Raw genomic sequence first — 18,932 nt, forward strand, 5'->3', positions numbered from 1 at the left:
AATGCTTATACAGTTACACTCGTACGATAATTATTAATTAATCATGAATAAAATAAGTTTTGTTAATAATGATTACTCCAATTGCAAACATAATATATAATTATTTTTATTGCGCACGTATGTAAGTATAAAGCACACTACATACAGATGCAATGAACATGAAATCACTCCGATGATCGATCCAACGATACAAACGGTATTACAAATATTTGTGTATATACAGATATATAGATAGAATCTGATATAGATATAGATATAATGCAAATATGTATTGGAGTGTAGATATGTAGTATTACGTACAGTATTGTACTGTATTATTTTACAGAAATATGCAGTCTACATTCTTATTAATTTAAACGCATTAAGGAATTGTATCGTACCATTACCATTTACCAGCGAATATAGATATGCTGTATAATTTATGTTGGCGTTATTGTCATTACTGCACATAAGAATTATCATTTTGTACATAAGAATGATTTGTAAATAAACCTGGATCGCAATTCACATTCTTATTTTGCTGCCATGGCCTCTACTACGTCTACTGCCCTACGGAATTTCAAACCGTGCCCTGCACCCAAAAATATAGTTATTATATTTTGTTATTAAAATAATTTCGCCTAGATTTTTCTGTTCCTATACCGACTATATCTTATTATCTATCATTCTCAATTATTTCCTTTGCGCCTTAATCATCTATCGCAGTCGATAATTTGATGAGGTTCGTCGTTTGTCTGTCAGTGGCGTGGTTTGTGACATCACTGCTGAGACTGCTGTACTGATAGTTTAACCTAGCTGGGCTGCACTCGCGGAAACTGCAGCTTGGTGTTGACTTCAAGCTGCGTTCCACACAGCCAGCTCTTCAACTAGATTTTCAATCTCGCGACCGCGGTCGTAGTGCTGGTTTGTAACTTGTGGCCAAGTCGTTAGATGGGCTCTATGCGACATCTTTTTGCCAGTAATCAGCCGTACAGTCGCTGATAATTATTGGGCAACATTTTGTACTGTATTTATCTTCGTATTGTTAAACTCTGGTGGTAGCCTGTATGTTGGTTCTTTTAGCCTGCCCGTTTCCACACGATTTCGCCCAGTTGTCGAACACCAGCGTTGAACGCGGATGCGTTTTCACCTTGTCATGCTGGGCCGCAGTGCTAAACAGCCCCAGTGGAAAACAGGCTAAAATGTGCTAATATTGCCGTGGTTACTAAGGAAGTAATTGATCCCAATTAGTCGCCCCTCCGTCCCCAAGATCAATATGGAATCTATCCTGCATGGTAATAATCCCTAATTGCCTGTGCCTTATTCCTGTTGGATACTCATCTCAGTCCATCTGATTGCAAGGAAATTTAATATACTTGCTTATATTACCTCTTTTATTATCATTTTGTACTCCGTTCACCCCGCTATACTTAGCCATGGGATCTCGAAAAATTCCAAGTGATAAAGTAAGTGATGTAACGTACATATGTGCTGGGGGATTTTACATTTTTTACGCTGATGCCACTGTAGTGTGCTCTTGGATTCGTTTCTTCTTACGTCACGATTTCCTGTGGGCTTAGTATGTGCTTTTGACTTGACACTGCAGTGGTGCGAGTGATGCGAGAGAACATCAGGAGAGAATGAATGCATTTGGTTAAGGCATCGGCGTGAATGTGCGCGCCCGATCGATTTCGTTGAAGTCTGGCTTGAAATTTCGTGGATGAGAAAATGATTAGGAATACTAGACTTCCTGTTGGAGCTCTCATGTGATGCTCTGTAAAGAGCCTATGTGGGAGAGCCATGCAAGCCTGAATGACGGCGTTATTATTCGCTATACGAGTACTCGTAGTCAGGGCTAACTGTAATTTATCGGATTCTTACGTAAGGTATCGGAAGTAATGATTAAGAACCCACAGAAGGCAGCTCATATTAACATATTACAACACTTTACCTGATGTCTAGAGTACTTCACACTCTTAATTATTAATTTTTTTTTAGATAGCTCTTGTTTCTAAACTGGCGGGGATTAATATGTATCTCTGTTTCTCGTTTCACAGGATTCTTGTGCACTTAATCGAAACAGCAGAAACAGTTAATTGAGTTTTGGTTTTGGGTCGGATCAGAATGGCAAAACTTATATAACGGATGGTTGTTTTATCATTTACCGTTTACGAGTGCTTTTCATTTTTAACATTATACACCTGCAGCGGATATTTGGAAGGAATAATAATATGCCGACGATCCCATATTTATGTGTTTTAACCGTGATCTGCTTGGGAAATATCCAGAAGACAACTTCCTACGTCCACTAAGTTTCATGCAGTTTTGCTTTCATTCTGAAACTGTCCGGACCAATGGCTTTTTGTGTATCTCACGATGTACAGTTCTATTTTTTCTGAATGTCTGTTTACTGAATTTTTGATTAATATTTATCTCGCTTAGGATTTCAACATAAAAACTCGTCATGATAATAGTGTAATTTGCTAGTAATCAGCCCGCCTAACCGAACTTTGGCTGCATAACTTTTCAGTTCGTACTTTGGACAGCGGTATTCAGTTGTAGCTGGCTTTGATTTTCTTGGCACCTGAAAGCAGTGCGCAGTTATATAAGAACATGATCTTGGAAACAGTGTGAAGTTGGTACTTGAGAAATTTACATAGGCTTTAATTTTTTTGCAGATCAATCTTAAACTCATCCTTGTCAGTGGGAAAACAAAAGAATTTCTCTTCAATCCTTCCACGTCGGCTGCCGAGATTGCACATAATGTTTTTGACAATTGGCCTGACGGTACGGTTTAGTATGCGCCGTAATTGCAGCTGTGTTTTCACACTGAATTATTATTACGTAAGCCGTACTACGGTAACATTCTTTCTTCATACTAAATTTTCACATTACAGATTGGGGAAGCTGTCCTGTTGACAAAGGTGAAGTTCTGCGACTCATTTACCACGGCAGATTTCTACACGGCAACGTTACTCTGGGAGGTACTTACCATTAATTATTCGAAAAGAAACCAAGCATGAGGGAAGATTATTAGCCCGGATCTAAAATTTAATACAGTATTTTTTGTTTAGCATTAAATCTACCTGTGGGCAGAACGACTGTGATGCACTTAGTGCCCAGAGAGCATTTGCCAGAACCAGCATCTCAAGGTAAAAATTGTATAAACAAAGGGGAATTGTAATGCTGTTAAATTGTGTAATTGGTAACCTTTCCGAACATGAGCAATTTCCTGGTATTTTTCAGCACAATGCTGTTAATCGTTTACCGTAGAATCTTGGATCACTCTAGGCGTGAAATAAGTGTTACAAACTTCAAACTATGTTTGTGATTACTCCATAATTATGTATTGGTCCATCATCCCAGCAGTTCATAACAGTCAAGCAGTTTTGTGCGCTTTATAATAAAACTGGTGTGATAGTTGCGATTTAAAAAAAATTATGTTACACACTTCAGTGCTCTACTGTTTTTGCAGATGATCCAAAACAGAAGAAGTCAGGCAGCAGGAATTGCTGCAGCTGTACGTGCTGCAGCATCGTTTGATGTTTCTCTGTTTTGACGAAGCCCTGTTAATCTTTCCTGGAAGAGATGTGGTACACATAGCGGTGCACAATTGCACATTGCCATATATAAATTGCGAGTGTTGAGCTTGCTAATTATGAACTACTTCCCCGTCAGCCATGTGGAATACATAACCTATGCTCGTTATTGGCTCCTGTTGTTCCGGTGGTACACAGCTCCTAAAGATCCGGGCATATAGTTTTTTTGCAAAAGTTGGTGGTTTGATTGCAGTGCTGGATTTTTGGTTTCCTTAGTGGAAGTGACAATTCCTGGCTCGCTAACGTAGCGATGGACATCACCGCATCCATTGTTATTCAGTTACCAAAGTTCTTCGTTGATGTGTTTCCCTAAAATACTTATGCAGTTAAATCTTTGTTAAGTGATTTGCATGCTTTTGATCTTTTATCTTATTATCAGTTTGGTTATTTCTTGTCCTAATTTTTCGTGGATTTGCTTTGATAGTGTTGGATTACTGATGAAAAATACGGCCTTCAGAGATTATAATTACTTGTAAAGTTAGAATAATGATTTACATGTCCCGTGGTCGAACTGCCGTGAACAAATGCAAAATGAATGAATACTTCTGTTCGTAACCCGAGCCTTGCCGAATGAAGTATGGTTCGGTTGTTGAGTCACGTCCTGCTGGGGAAAAACTGTACGCATATCTTCTGCCTGCGGCTCTACTTTAAATGTGTGGATTCAGAATTTTTTACCCGTAATAACACTACTTCAGTACAATGGGTTACAATAAACGCAGATACGATGTTATTATTATTGGTGCGATTTATGTTTTAATGTTTCTTCATGGATACGATTTTTTATAGTATTCAACCAGTTCTTTTTCGAAAAATAAAAAGGTGTGGCTTACGAGCTGATTCCAACAGAAAGGCGTGGCTTGATAGCACGTTTTCGTGAGACTGGTCCCGTTGGTGGGCTGCTAGTTCGCCAAACGTAGAACGTAGTGTAGTACTACAGTATGAAACGTATGAGTGTATTCATAAGTGATAAGTACGTATGAAAACATGCTTCCAGCACCTCAGGCTTCACTCTTCAGGTCAAAATTCTGCAAACAAGTTTGGGCTCCGATGTTATCTAGGAACTCACAAACATCCGTGCGTAAAGCAGTTGTAAGTTAACCAAGATTTCGAATCAGCTGTAAAATTGCAACCACATTTGTCATTTTTGTGACCTGAATTGACTCGCAACCACAGACCATTAGTCCGTTTCGATATCCTTTTGGGAAGATGCATCCTTGGACGTTTCAGCTCTCTTTGTGTCCGAAATTGGTATCATATCCAGCCAGAAGTGTATTTCGAATAACGCTTTTGCAATTGATTTGCTAAACAGTAACGTTGTCGTATTCGTCAGTAGTGTTTTCCTCTCATTCAAACAGCTCAGAGAGTATTAGGATACTCTGCTGGTTTTTCCGTATCAGATCTATCTTTAGCTGGTGTGTAAGATGAAGCTAATCGAGAACACCAAGTTCGAGACAATAACGAGTGATCTCGCTGCTCTGGAGAATGAATATCGTCTGGAATCTCGTTTGGAGATTTACTCATGCAAATCTGGGACGACCACGGAACGCAAAGCGTTCAAATCGTTCGTGGCTGCTGCATCACCATCAGCGCCTGATAAGGACAAAGAATGGCTGAGCCCTCCAGACTGCGTGTTCAATAGTGGAACGAGCCCTGTTAGCAACGGCAGCTTATCGGATACTGGAGGCACATCCGCACCCAGTGGTGGTATCCTGTGTGATACGATACCGAAGAAAACGTTCTGGTATCTGATGGCAACTTTGAACGCGTCATACGGGATTGATGCTGACTTTTCCGATGTGAAAAGTCAAATGTTCAGCCGTGAGCCTAGTGTCCAGGTACGCTTCAGCCTGCTACAGTTTTGATTTTGTCTCATTTTCGGAAGCGTAGACCATGTTTGATTTCCATTCGGTAAGTACTTACGTTCGTTCTGTTATTTGGCAGTGGGTGATGGATCGCATCAATATGAATTTTACTTTGGTTCTCGGAGGCGATTTTGACAGGATCCGCCCTTACATCTGGAAGGCTGTTGACGAAGCCGTTGTATTACGCGATTGCACTGTGTATAGGTGCGCCACTATTATTCAACTCTACTCGTAGTATTTATCGTTAATTTCTGTACTTAAGTAATTCTAGCGTGGTACGCATACGCAGAAAATAAGTAGTGGTAGCTAGCTGCCTTGCATCTGCTACACATCTGCTACACATCAGCTATGCATCTAAATAGACTCAGTAGAGTGCATTAATTGAAAAATTATTTTATTAATCCAAAATAAGTGTATAACTTAACCAGTATCATTACTGTGGGTATTATGATTGCTGAATAAATATTTAAAACATACGAATTATGAATATCTGTTTGCCTTGGAAAGATATTTTTTTTAATTTTGTTTTAAACTGGTTTGACTCGTTGTTAGCTTCTCGCCGGACATCAGCTATGATCCATACGCACAAGAACATAATCTCTGGAAATTCTGGTACTTCTTCCATAATCCGGGTCTGAAACGTGTATGCTTTTTCCAATGTCGTGCAGTGAAAAATGGAATGGGCTCAACGATGGAGCCAGAAATGGAAGGATATTTCAATTCCGAAGATAACGAAACAGCCCGTTTCCAAGCTCCTGTCAGTACTTATTGATGATAAACTGCGCACGACATTTGGAATTGTATTATTTAGTAGGAGTAAATCCTTCACAGTGTCACCTAAGTGTTGGAATCCTGGATAACTAGACTTTGGTTTGTTGAAGCACTTATCTGCGTAAAAACGGAAATTGTCGTATAATTCTGCCTTAGTGGAGAAATATATTTACTGTGCAAGCATTATGTTACGTATTATCACCGATCTCTGTGTTCCTGTCAACTGAATTACGATTACATTGCTTCCTTATGACGTGTATTTTAAGATTCAGTTTTCATTGAGTATCTCGTATTCATAATTTTAGGCTTGTTGTGTTTCTGTAGCTTAAGGATTAGTATAAATGACAATAAATTGTTTTTGCTGTGTAGTAGTCACTATTCGTAGGACTTGCTTGGACTGTTCGACGTATGAGATAGCAACGAATGTCATGGACAGTGATTGAACAGCAGTTTAGGTAGCAATACTGTACATCGATTTTACGATCCCCCAAATAGAAAACCGGCGTTTTCGACTCCAACCAAGTTCTGCTTTGCCGTTTTTCAAAACGTCATGAAGTTGAGCTTGACTTTAGCACTACTTGGTCTGAAGCCAACATCGGATTAATTGAATAAAATAAATCAAGGCAAATGTATGTTTGATAATTGTAATCATAATTTAAATAGTTAGTTCGCGCTGTTTTTTTTACGAATAAGTCGATGTAGTTGTTTGGAATAATGTTTTCAAAGGAATTCTCTAAACGCAACTTGGAATTTGAAATTACAAAGAGTATAAAAGTCACTAACGCTAATATACTAGTGAGGTAAGTGAAAGCAGGTGAGTGCGGCACACTGTAAATTTGTAAGTGCACGCAGTAGCGTAACGTTGTATATTCCTTCCAGATGGGCCATCAAAGGAGGGCACGATACTTACGTATATGTAGGGCTGTGAAATCAAGCTGTACATGCTATTTTTTTCTGTACAAAATAGCAAATATAGATATAGATTTTGGTTGGAGTCAGCGTTGGTATCATGTATGAACGCACCGGGTATACAGGATGACTTATATTCCATTTCATTTGGAGTATGAGCGGATCTACAACTTGGTTGGACTGCGCCCAGCTAATGCGACATAGCCTAAGGTAGCTTCTGCATAAGCTGGTTACGAACTTACGACTCAGGACATGTAAAATTAGCGATCGATATTGTCACGAGAAAAGTCTCCAGCCAAACTTCGGATTCCGTCTAAGTTTTTTTTATGGGTCCGATATCGTTTGGTACATAATATATCGGGACATGAAAGCGCGTACTAAGTTTTTATTATTACGAGCACTTATTATAGCACATATATTAATATATGTTTTGACAGGCCAAAAAATCGTACCACTGCAATTATATATTACACTGTAAAGCGAATATTTAAGCGATCCGAAAACAATTAACTTGGTATGTATTATTTGCGGAAACACCCGAAAGTGAAGATCACCACAAAACAAGCAGTTTCAGAGTTTGTCCTGCACTGCGCGAAATCAAAAGTCGTACACAAATTTGGCACCAAGTATCTGGTCCACTTCCGTTAAAGAACTGAAAAATATGTGTAAGTTAATAAAAATTAATTTCTGTATGGCTGTCGGTTTTACCGTGTTGGATAAAAACAGAAATTATTACGTTCACTACAACAGTTTTATCCTGCCGATGTAGTGATGCTAAAAAAGATAGTTATTACCTGAATCTTTCCTCATTTTACCTGAATCCGTCTCATGTAGCACATTCCTCTCAAAATTAAAAGGACAGCATGAATAACCCAATTAATTACGGCTAATTATGAAAGCGCTTAAACAGCTCGATTGCCTCAAGCTGTTTTAAAATAGCATTCTCCACTATTAATGCTGTCATGATTTTGTTTTTATTAATCATTCTTAGCACGTTATGTAAATATGGAAGTGTGGCGCAGTAACAAGTGTGACTAATTGGAATTCACGTGCGTGACCCCAAATGGCAAACAGCGAATGCTTTATCGCCGAGGTGGGTCATCCTCTTATCACTTGTTTATTGATGCGTTAATTCGTAGTAATTTAAAGGATTATTTGTAATGGGTGGAGCGATAACGCCTTGTTATCTAGACAATAAAAAAGGTAGTGCAACTAACGTAAAGCGTTATACAGGCTGCCAAACACAGACCGGCGCAGCATTTACCTAATTATTATTTGTATATACTAGTACGCAGACATGCATACTGTACTCGCACAAACGTAATGCTCGCATTGTGCTCAACTAGCGAATAAAACAACAGAAATCAATGGACCAGTATTTCGGCGAAACTTGTATAATAATTTCAATAAGTCGCAACATCTAGCAGGGATTTCAGCAAAATTATTATGGTGTGTCCTCCTTTCTATGCCCGATGCCAATCAATCGGTTATAATATTGTTCGCGTTACCGGGTACATCGTTGCAATCTCACCTGGTTCGGATTTTCTCCTACTCTAGGTAACTGGTTGACATTTTTGTATGACAAGGAAGCGTAATAATTATTAGTAGTTATCGTTTCTTCCCATAATACTTTTGCGAAGTATGTATCCACAATCTCTCAAGGTTTTGCCACGGATTACTTCCACTGCTTATGGTTAGTCTGATTTCGCGACGACGGTTGCGCACTCTCCGTATTGATGCCAAAGTCTGCAAAGTGCAAACTGCACATAGAATACTTTAATTTGGCGTTATATTTGTGTTGTTATTCGTGTTACTTCCAGGTGTAGACTCTAGACCTGCTAGCATTGCTACTGTACTTCGATAAAAACCATGCATCCATCGGTCAACAGTACTTCTACCACTGCCGATGTGCCATCTTCTGTAATCGACGGCGCTTTTCTGGAAAACAATAACAATGCCACTGCACTATCTGCAACACCGGGCTATGATGCCTACGGAAATCGAAGCGCTTCAACAACCTACATTGTAGCTGCATGTATTGGTTTTGGGCTACTATTATCAGCTATTTTGGGCGTATTATGTCTTAGGCATCGCAAAGAACGGGTGAGTCGGCTATTAAACTTATTATAAATAAGAAAACTGACCAGGTTACTGTACTTACCATTGTACCAATGGATCATTGTCTTATTAATTTTTGTGTCACTGTTCAAGTCTGATTAAATTACTATTGCGCGGTCGGGCGTAACTCTGGCTGTGATAGTTCGTCAATGTTAAATCCTGTCATGAGATTACGAAATTGCAGCCATTATATTTGCATTTGTTGCCCAAATATATATCACCCTGAGCTTGCAGAGCTAAAACGGGTCATTGACCCTTATAACTACTGCCGCAATCTTTTTATCTTTAATTTCAGGTACTGTAATAGCTTGGCAGCTGGGCGGCGCGTTAGCTGTAAATTAACCCCCATTAATGGGGGTTAATTAATTTTAAATCTTAAATTCTTAATTCTCGTGATACAATACTATTGTATCATGAGAATTAAGAATCTAAGATTAAGGTGACCGCTCCGTTTATTCAGTACACAACACAACATTTCGCGTCCCGCGTTCTCTACTTTTACTGGCAGATCCAAGTCAGATGTTATTTGTCTTAATCAACTGGCGCTCAGTTTGATTGTTGCTCACTTAAGCCTGCTAGTTTAAAATTGTTTCTTGCCAGATTCTGTAAGCGTAATGGAAAATGCTGCTGTTTTACGTAGATAATTGCACAAAGTACCGACTATATACATATCTATATGTTCTCTCCGCAATACATTTCGATTTCTCGGCATAAAATCCAGAAATTCAAGTATTTGCGCAATAATAATGAATAATCCTTTTGTTATTATGAAATTATGTTGCGGAAATCAGATTTTAAAGCGTTCTACCACTTCTGCCCATGAGGAAATGTTGAAAAAGAACACATGAAGTTAGCATTTGCGTAAGTTAGGTTGTGTACCGGCCGAGTGAGAGTCTCCGACAAGTTATGAAGGGATTGGTCACCAAAAATTAAAAAAAATATTTCTTGATGGCTGTCATTGTGCTTAAAAAATTAATATTCTCATATGATAAAGTACCGGTAATGCCGTTTAAAAATTCTGAGTGAATTTGTTGCAGAACAGTCAGAAGGAATTGGTAAAGGTCGAAGGGATGTTGAACATTCCGCTTTTGACACGACCGGTAAACGTGAACATCGACTATTCAAGATCACCGCAAGAACAGGCAGAATATCTGCCGTATTATCCAAAATTTGAGATTCCTCTTGAGCATTTGCGTATTGACAACGGTAAAAAATGTTTATTTGCAATAATTCACTTACGATTCTTTATACGAAAATAACGTATTAGACCACATATATTTCGCACAAAAAACATGGGAATTAAATCAGGCTTTTTTCCTGTTAATTGCACAAATGGCAGTGGCCCGTTAATTAACGATAAGTAAATGTGCAGGTACAACGCTAGGAAAGGGTAATTTTGGAAAAGTGATCAAAACGGAAGCGCAGATTGATGGCCAGTGGCTTACAGTAGCAGTGAAAATGTGTGGAGGAAATACATCACAATCGAGAACAAAAGAATGTTTAGCAGAGAAACAGTTTTTGGAAGAGATCAAAATTATGATGCATATTGGTCGACATATTAATATCGTCAATATCTTGGGGGCTGTAAGGAGGAACAGTGAAAACGGTAAGCACAAAGCAGTACCATGACGAATTGCAAAACGACGCAGTTTTGAATTGTATACAGATGATACAGTAGTTAAAAGGCACAAAAGTTACAGTTATTATTTTGAAATATACCCAGTGTAGGATTATTTATCATGTTATTTGTGCATGAATTAATTCTAGATAAGTGCTACATGATCTTGGAATACTGTCAGTATGGATCGCTTCTTTCATACCTGAAAACATATCAAAAACAGAATCGATTCTGCAACATCGTGGACAGCGCAACTGGAAGGATAAACAGAAGTTTACTCGCACAAAAAACTGCTTTACAACACTACCTTCCCGAAGACAATAATCACGTTTTGAGTACCGATGACCTTTTGTATTTTGCATACCAAGTCAGTAAGGGAATGGAATATCTTTCAAAAAAGCGTATCACACACCGTGACTTAGCCGCAAGGAATATCCTTGTATCCGACCACGAAACCGTAAAAATTGCCGACTTCGGCTTATCCCGATCTGAATCGGAATACCAGGACAAGGGTAGTGTTAGACCATCTCACAGCATCAAGGTAACTCGTAAAACAGTGCTTACAATATTTAATATCACTAGTATGATACTGTACTTACAACATCACTCAACAAACTGGAAGGGTGAACGCATTTACGCAATTGTCAAAATGTATCGTACAGGAATTTCCTTGGCGGTATTTGGCGCCGGAATCACTCGCTGGATTAAAATTTTCTATGCAAAGTGACGTCTGGTCCTATGGAATTTTGCTTTGGGAAATATTTTCCCTGGGTAGCGTGCCTTATTTCGGAAGGCGTTGTGACCAGCATTTCATCCGTGGAATTACAAGTGGAAGTTTACGTTTAGAACGAGCATATCTGGCTCCAGAATTTGTGTAAGCAACATTATGTAAATACAGGTAAAAATGGTAAAATACAAGTATGCAAGATACGTATACGCTTGCGTAGCCATTATAGCCCCCGAACCTGTGATTAATGGTATATGGCATACTCTGTAGTATACCATAATATGATGCATGATGCATATTCGTCTATGCGAGTAACATAAATATTGTAGTTTTTTTAAGCGTCCCCTGTTTTAATTTTACTAAATATTATCGAGTCAAAATCATATCGCACATTTCCGTGCGACAGGTAAAATTATTTTCAGGTACAACATAATGGTGGGTTGTTGGAATGGAGAACCGACGGACAGACCAGATTTCGCAACTGTTTCTACGAGATTACAGGAACATTTGGATGAAAATTTATTTCAACGGTACATAGAAATATGCATACCGTACGATGAATACAATCTAGAATTTAGTCGTGAGCAGGAAGAATATCTTAATAATAAACATTTTTAAAATTAGCGGCCTGTTTCAGTTTCTGCATTAAACTTTGGCTACCTGTTTAAATGCCGGTTTTATCCTTTGCGAATGTTTCCACCATTTTCCACGTTCTTTTCGCTTGTATTTTACAGCTTTCATTCGCCTGATATATATAGGACATTCAACGACTTTACAAATGCACAATTTCGGATAAAGATTTCTGTAGTGTGTTTACGCACGTTTATATCCCATCTCAAAGGTAATAAAAAACAGAAACTAAAAATTTGGGTTGGACATTGTCATTTACTTGCACTCGCTACCGCTTAGCTGATGCACGAAAAAGGCTAAAGATGGGTAAACAAGGGTAAATTGTTCAACTATAACAGCAAATCCAGTTCTCCGCCTAAATCTACTAAATTTACGGGTCCATGTACGTCGTACAACATTTAACCGCGAATACAAGTACATGACAATGTGTAACGAACGGAAGCAAATTTTTTTGATTAATGAGATCCATTATTTCGTGATCATGGCGATGCCATCACTGGTTGCTCATTGCTCTGCAGAAAAGTATATGCAGCGGCTGGCAAAACTTACTGAAATTTTCTCTTAATAAACATTCCTAATGCTTGGATGTCGCGGCAAACAGTACTTAATTGCAAAGGTTTCAGGAGCAAAGGAAAACAAACACATAATCCACGCTGCTGCACGCACGTTTTGCTGTTTATGGAACAATTTCCGGTGATCTGTTCCCTGTATTAAAGGCGCTGAAATGTATATTCATTGTAGTGAGCCCATTTGTTTTCCTACAAAAAGAAAAATTTGTTGGCCTTCAAGTGGTAAAAATATACCGTATAAAGAGTTTTAAAAATTGAAAACCACGCAAAAGTCAAACAGCTGTAAAAATTGAGCTCTTTGTATGTTGTAGTCTGTTTTATTATATCGTATTGTCACCTCGTGGTCGGATCCTGGCTTCGGTTGTTCATACGACGAGTTAGTTCCTATGAAAAGTAAATTGAAATGATGAAAACGATCAACAAAAAGAACCATTGCAAATCGATTCCATTTGTATAAACAAGCGCAAACGCTGCGCGTCTATGCAGTGCACAGCTGTATTACGAGCTACTTCCGGTATGAGCCGGCAAAACGGCGGCGTCCGTTAGAGCAATCTTACCATCAATTGCACAATATCGCAACCCCGTCGTATTGTAATGCAAAGTCGCATGCTGATTTATGATATGATAGACTTTGATAGTTAAATTAGGCTTAATATGCTGCTTAATAAGTGAAATATGTGAATGGAGAAAAGTTTATCACATTTGAGTTTTTCCTGTTGCTGAATGATTTGAAGATTGATATCAGCATTGCGCGCGGACTAAACCCGGGGATTCTTTGTACCCCGTAGAGCAAGAATAACACTTGTATGATGTGAAGAGGGGTTGCGTATGTTTATGCTACAGAAGCTCGGTTCTAGTGCAAATCGATCTTTTGGAAACATAGATGTAAGCACTGTCCACACCTGACGCGCAGCCGCATATCAGCCGGAAATTAGCAAATGCGAGTTGATCGAAAGCCTGCTCCAAATGGTTATGTTTCAAGAAGAATCGCGATGAATACCGCTCGTTGGCTCCGCGGTCAGGGTCACGGGATTCATTTAGGGATTCACCAAACACTTCTCTGCAAATTGCAACCTAAACAATGGACAAACCATGGAGCGTTTCCGTTACACCATTTGAACTGCTGTCGGTTGGGGAAACACATGTTACTGCAAGCAATACAATCCTTACTTTGCCGCATACGAGGATTCGGGACAATTTCCGAAATTTAACATCCTTCGCCTAAAAAGTATTAGCGTAATATTTTAAAATAATGCAGAATATAAGTTATAGATTCCGTGAACTTCTGGATAATGATTGTGTCCGAGTGTCATGCTGAACGTCTTACGCAGATTGAAAGTGCATTCTCGACTACAGTTATAAGCTATACGTACCATTTCCAAGCAAATTGATCATGTACATAGTATGAAGTAATACGATACAAGCTACCACCATGCTTAAACATTTTTTAGCATTATAATACTCGTATTATCTGTAAATGGCAGTTTTATTCGATTACGTATTATGTTTTAACATAGCTTCGAAGGGATTTCCGAACTAGCCGTATAATACAGTAATCCGCGTCAAACAAAGTAAGCGTTATGGATAATATCTGGCACTAATCGATCGCATTACGAACACGCTAAATAACAAGGGATAAGGACAATATACTCGCTGTTGGGAACATCACTACAAATGGTTTACACCATAAGACTTCAAACTTAGACGGGTCGCTTACAAAATTTACGAAAGCTTCTGCCGCAGCACAAACGTCACAGCACCCTAATTTCTTTTTCATTTAAGATAATTCCAGAACATAGAACGTCTCTATCTGGCATGTTTTATGGTTATACGGAAAAGCGGAATACTGTGCAGTGGATACACACCATCTAATTTTGCCCGTTTTTCATGGTGTTGATCGCGAATTATATAGCGCAATAATAAAGTTGATTAGCTTTGTAACGTTAAGCAAACAGAAAAGCAGATCATGGTTTATGAACTTCCAAAGCTCCATGTTGCGACTGGTATCATTAAGGGCACCGTGCTCCGTCACGTAGTAATTTAAAACCAATGAGTCGTAAAGTGCGTTAGGAATTGCATTGAAAACGACGACTGTATACAGCGAAGTTATCCGTGCGTACGTATTTGCCGAATACAAAAGAGCGGCTACAACTTAAAATTTTTTTATATGCATATCAAACAAAACTAGTTTGCTTAAAACAGCTTTGAGTATTCAGGTCTACAAATTTAATATCATTAGCATATGTGCCTATGTTACATGGCCATGGTAATATGATGGTATTATACGGCTTTATTACGTACACACTCATTTGAAGAATTTAAATAATTCATTGCAACAATGCAGGATGCACTACTTCTATGCTAACTGCAAACAATTATTACAAGAAAATGGAATATCGACGGAAACAACTTACTTCGGCTGGGCCAGTTCCAGAGAAGAATGTTCCTCTGTATCCCACTGTTATCTGTAATTGAGCAGACACACAAGCTTATCAACAGCTTATGTACATAGTGGGTAATGGTGTTTTAGTCACAAATACTTACGTAAGCAGGACGCTGCAGGTCGGCGCTGGGACTCAACGGCAGTGACTGCATGGAACTACTCAGAGATTGATTTTTATTGGGCATAAGCGAATTAGATCGAGCGCCGGCGCTGCCCGTATGAGGAGTGTTATCCACATTTTTAATCATTTTACGCAGCTTGAAATGATCGGCTTCCGCTTTGAGACGTTCCTTCTCATAGAAATTCTCGGGTAGTATTAATCGACCCTGGCGTAGATAGTCGAGAACATACCGGAAGAGAACCCCGTCGCTGTAGTGTGTATAAAATGTGTAATCATTACTTGTTTTGCTTAAACAGCTGGACAATATTACGGCATGTCAGTTCCAACACAAGAATCTCTTAATCCCACACGTCAAACTGACAATTGCAAGCCGGTTACATGACCTTACAAATTGAATCATGTCAAATTAAAATCATCATCACTATATCGAGCCTATTGAACCGGCTCATCATTATTCATAAACATAAACATCCTTAGCCGCGCGAAGATAAGTCCGGTGCTGGCGCTTAATTATACTAGGCCTTTCATAATTTTATCATCTAAGAAAAAACTGTCATGAATACCGCGGTACAAAAGGCTTTTTTAGCCCTTTACGTTATATATGACAAGCATACTGCAAGCGGGTTTAGATACCGCATCCAAATATCGCTTGTATATTTTGCACCAAATTTTAAAAAAACTAGAAAAATATAGTTAGTTTAAGGTAAACTGTAATTTCGCTACAAATTTCTTGGGTAGCACTCTCCACTTACCGGTCCAAAAAATATCGACCCTAAAACATTGTAGACTTAGAAATTCTGCAGGGAGGAAAACGGCGCATTGTGCTCATGATCACGAATTATTTGTACACATATGTGCTGGCTCAAACCGACGGTGTTAAGATGTATTATCCTAATTACTTCAAACACGTACCTTGGAATCTTTTGGTAAGGTAATTGCTGATCCGGATTGAAACATTTTGGCAAGCAATGATTCGGAATCTCTGACTAACGTGCTTGTAGTAGTAGAGTCTAAATTACAAGTACAGTTTTGATTATTAAGAAAAGGTCATGTATATTTTGAATGCATGCATATTATTCGAATTCCACATGCTGAACAAGACGCGGTTACGTACACAGCACACCGCCAACATTGAGCTCAATCACTTCGTTGGATGAGCCGTAAATTAATCCTTTTGCTGGCGCTTCATCATTGCTCACATAACTATCCCGACCTCGATCGGAATCCACAGTCACTTCCGTTTGTTCTACTGTCGACATATTAAATCAGAACTTATATATATGTGGTAATAGACTTAGTCACGAGCGGAAGCCAAAACAATGTCGCGGAAAATGTAGTAGCTTAATCTATGGTCTACTGCTGCTGCGACGGTTGCTGTGTTGACGACATGGGGAGATCGGATATCCAAGTCAAATTCCTTGCAGGATAACAACTTGCAATTGCGCGCGCGACCATGATGATCAAGCCGTCCATGGGAATAGCTAGGTGCAAAGCAATTCTGGATTTGCCCAGGCTGTCCTGTGCAGTGTACATATATATATATGCATGTACAGTATACACAGACTACTGTGCATGATCATGAGTAGACGCTCTCAGCCAACATTATCGACTTTCCGGGAGAAAGGGTCTAAATATCACACCAAAGCTGCCTGCTAATACAGCCGAATACTTACTTTGCTCAAATTTCCGTGTTTATGGAATTTATCCCTACATAACGGATATTATGCGGCACACGGAGACACGCAAACGCGCGTAGGTCTATATCAAGTGGTAATATGAATACGTAACTACAGTATATTAATAAAGTATCTGAATTCTAATTACGATTTCTGGTGTTTTCGCAGCTGCGAAGGAGGAAAACAATATCAACATCTACATCACCCTTTTAAGAAACGACTAGCTATTTCACCTTTAAATAAGTAACAAAACATGTTTTTATTTTTTTGCATAATAAAATTTGTCTAAGAAAATTTAGTGGTGCAATCGTACCTGTTGATTTATCGTTCACCACAAGGGGCTTCCATGCCATTTGCTTACCGGCATTCGTGCTGTCTGTGTATTCGGATATTATATTTTATTAGGTTAGTGGTTTACACAAATGTATAAAGATTTTTTATTGGTTATAAAGAAGTTACAAAATTACACCCAGATAATAGTGTATGCTGATATTAAGTTCCGTTGTGTGATAACTTAAACATTCCTTAATTAGATACCATAATATTCAGCCCGCCAATTAGTGTAGTAATTACAGTCGAGGGATCAGGGGTCATAAATCCCAAAGGAATTCTAAATTGCGCTGCTGCTGCAACAACAAGGGGTTTGAATATTGAAAGACCTTTTCCAAAATTAATGGGTTAATAGAAAACTGCTTATGCCTTATACCCTTTAGAATAAATTATTAACGTGGTATGCATAGTATCGGAGTTGTGCCTAACATTGCTCTGTTTGGACTTCATTTCTAGGATGGGTGAACTGTTGCCATACAGATTTTCAACGAAAGTAATTACTTAACGAATTGGTAAAATTAATGGTAAAGGTTACAAGTAAGTGGGTGCAAGTACAACAACTTGTGCCCTTCAGCCACTGTATTGGATGCTGATAATAGCGATGCCAGTCAGTGCCAGTCACTAATGTAAATCATTTAATTGTGCACAAACGTGATCACGATTATTAAGCATTATTATAATGCCTTTCTTATTAGTAAGACTTTTGGCGTTAAATTTTTAACGTCTATCTTAATGTGTAGTGCATTATGATGGTACAATTATTTCACCAATGCGCTGCAGTACTTTTATGTGTATTTGCACCTGCATATGCAAAGTGGCGGAAAGACCTCGCGCTTTGTTTGTTTCCTAATTCCTACATCTTGAACATATATGGGCATCAGCATGGTTTGAAATAATTAATATTCTTTTGCAGCTTGGTATGACATTTCAACATGTCTTGCAAATGCATATCATCATGCGTGTAAAAACAGCCAGCTAGCTGTTAAAAAGGTTGTTGGAAATTAAGTATTGCTTGCATGCTTAAGCTACTTTTGTGTAAATTAAATCGGTAACCCCCTGGGTCTCAGCTGTCTACTACAACAAAGTCCATCCATCCCGAACGCAGTCTTAGGCGCACTCATGCAAAGCTCGTTTCAGGAGGATATAAATCAAGAAATCTGACTTGCCAACAGTATTTTATCCGGATCCCTGTAGCACAGTCAGCAAACGGTGTAAATGATGGCTAATATTGCATCTGGTCGTCGTCTGTGTAGATCCGCTACTCTGCTGTGGAAGTCTGGAAAGCGCTTAAGGGAATGCGTAATTGCCCAAGTACCGGTCCTCAAGTTGCAAACATTTGACGCACTTGCAAGTTGCAAGTTTGTTTGAAAGTAATGATCACTTACTAGCAACTGTACATATTGTGCAAGTCAAGAACTCTTCCAGTACTCTTTCTTCGGAAAAATAAACTAAATATGGATCAGAAAGAATGTCATACCTTTAATAAATATCATAACACAAGTACAAAACCAGAAAGTATTCTGACTTTTTTTACTTCGCAAAAATCATCATCATACGGCCGTATACTGCAACTGTCATTA

The 18,932-nt window shown here is 38.7% G+C and overlaps 4 protein-coding genes across 8 annotated transcripts; 3 read left to right on the forward strand and 1 right to left on the reverse strand.

The window, feature by feature from the left end:
* Window positions 1-521: 521 nt before the first annotated feature.
* LOC129584889 (ubiquitin-like protein 3) lies at window positions 522-4,079 on the forward strand. Of its 3 annotated transcripts, XM_055477292.1 has the most exons (6): window positions 522-721; window positions 1,063-1,445; window positions 2,658-2,766; window positions 2,877-2,963; window positions 3,054-3,131; window positions 3,455-4,079. In XM_055477292.1, exons 2-6 carry the CDS (start codon window positions 1,416-1,418, stop codon window positions 3,520-3,522), a joined length of 372 nt encoding a protein of 123 aa, XP_055333267.1. In that variant the 5' UTR covers window positions 522-721; window positions 1,063-1,415; the 3' UTR covers window positions 3,523-4,079. The 3 variants fall into 3 exon arrangements, with proteins under 3 accessions (XP_055333267.1, XP_055333266.1, XP_055333268.1); XM_055477291.1 differs by lacking the exon at window positions 522-721 and having other exon boundaries at window positions 783-1,445; XM_055477293.1 differs by lacking the exons at window positions 522-721; window positions 1,063-1,445 and adding an exon at window positions 1,549-2,357.
* A 481-nt stretch (window positions 4,080-4,560) lies between these two features.
* On the forward strand, window positions 4,561-6,561 carry LOC129584994 (repressor of RNA polymerase III transcription MAF1 homolog). Its single transcript, XM_055477470.1, has 3 exons — window positions 4,561-5,413; window positions 5,520-5,644; window positions 5,993-6,561. The coding sequence occupies exons 1-3, from the start codon at window positions 5,000-5,002 to the stop codon at window positions 6,210-6,212; spliced, it is 759 nt and encodes a 252-aa protein (XP_055333445.1). The 5' UTR covers window positions 4,561-4,999; the 3' UTR covers window positions 6,213-6,561.
* Window positions 6,562-8,337: 1,776 nt separating this feature from the next.
* On the forward strand, window positions 8,338-12,246 carry LOC129585014 (platelet-derived growth factor receptor beta-like). Of its 3 annotated transcripts, none has more exons than XM_055477513.1 (7): window positions 8,338-8,677; window positions 8,941-9,223; window positions 10,276-10,444; window positions 10,611-10,844; window positions 11,006-11,397; window positions 11,519-11,730; window positions 12,006-12,246. In XM_055477513.1, exons 2-7 carry the CDS (start codon window positions 8,990-8,992, stop codon window positions 12,199-12,201), a joined length of 1,437 nt encoding a protein of 478 aa, XP_055333488.1. In that variant the 5' UTR covers window positions 8,338-8,677; window positions 8,941-8,989; the 3' UTR covers window positions 12,202-12,246. The 3 variants fall into 3 exon arrangements, with proteins under 3 accessions (XP_055333488.1, XP_055333490.1, XP_055333489.1); XM_055477515.1 differs by having other exon boundaries at window positions 11,519-11,754; window positions 12,006-12,136; XM_055477514.1 differs by lacking the exon at window positions 8,338-8,677 and adding an exon at window positions 8,683-8,813.
* Window positions 12,247-12,332: 86 nt separating this feature from the next.
* Window positions 12,333-16,868, reverse strand: LOC129585015 (BTB/POZ domain-containing protein KCTD16-like). Its single transcript, XM_055477516.1, has 9 exons — window positions 16,461-16,868; window positions 16,259-16,356; window positions 16,099-16,118; window positions 15,327-15,594; window positions 15,197-15,247; window positions 13,953-14,003; window positions 13,685-13,856; window positions 13,120-13,166; window positions 12,333-12,971 (listed from the first exon to the last, which is right to left on the reverse strand). The coding sequence occupies exons 1-9, from the start codon at window positions 16,603-16,605 to the stop codon at window positions 12,924-12,926; spliced, it is 900 nt and encodes a 299-aa protein (XP_055333491.1). The 5' UTR covers window positions 16,606-16,868; the 3' UTR covers window positions 12,333-12,923.
* Between the last annotated feature and the right edge of the window lie 2,064 nt (window positions 16,869-18,932).

Source organism: Paramacrobiotus metropolitanus, unplaced genomic scaffold (assembly GCF_019649055.1).
Source record: "Paramacrobiotus metropolitanus isolate TYO unplaced genomic scaffold, Prichtersi_v1.0 Parri_scaffold0000015, whole genome shotgun sequence".
In the NCBI taxonomy this organism is placed as follows: domain Eukaryota; kingdom Metazoa; phylum Tardigrada; class Eutardigrada; order Parachela; family Macrobiotidae; genus Paramacrobiotus; species Paramacrobiotus metropolitanus.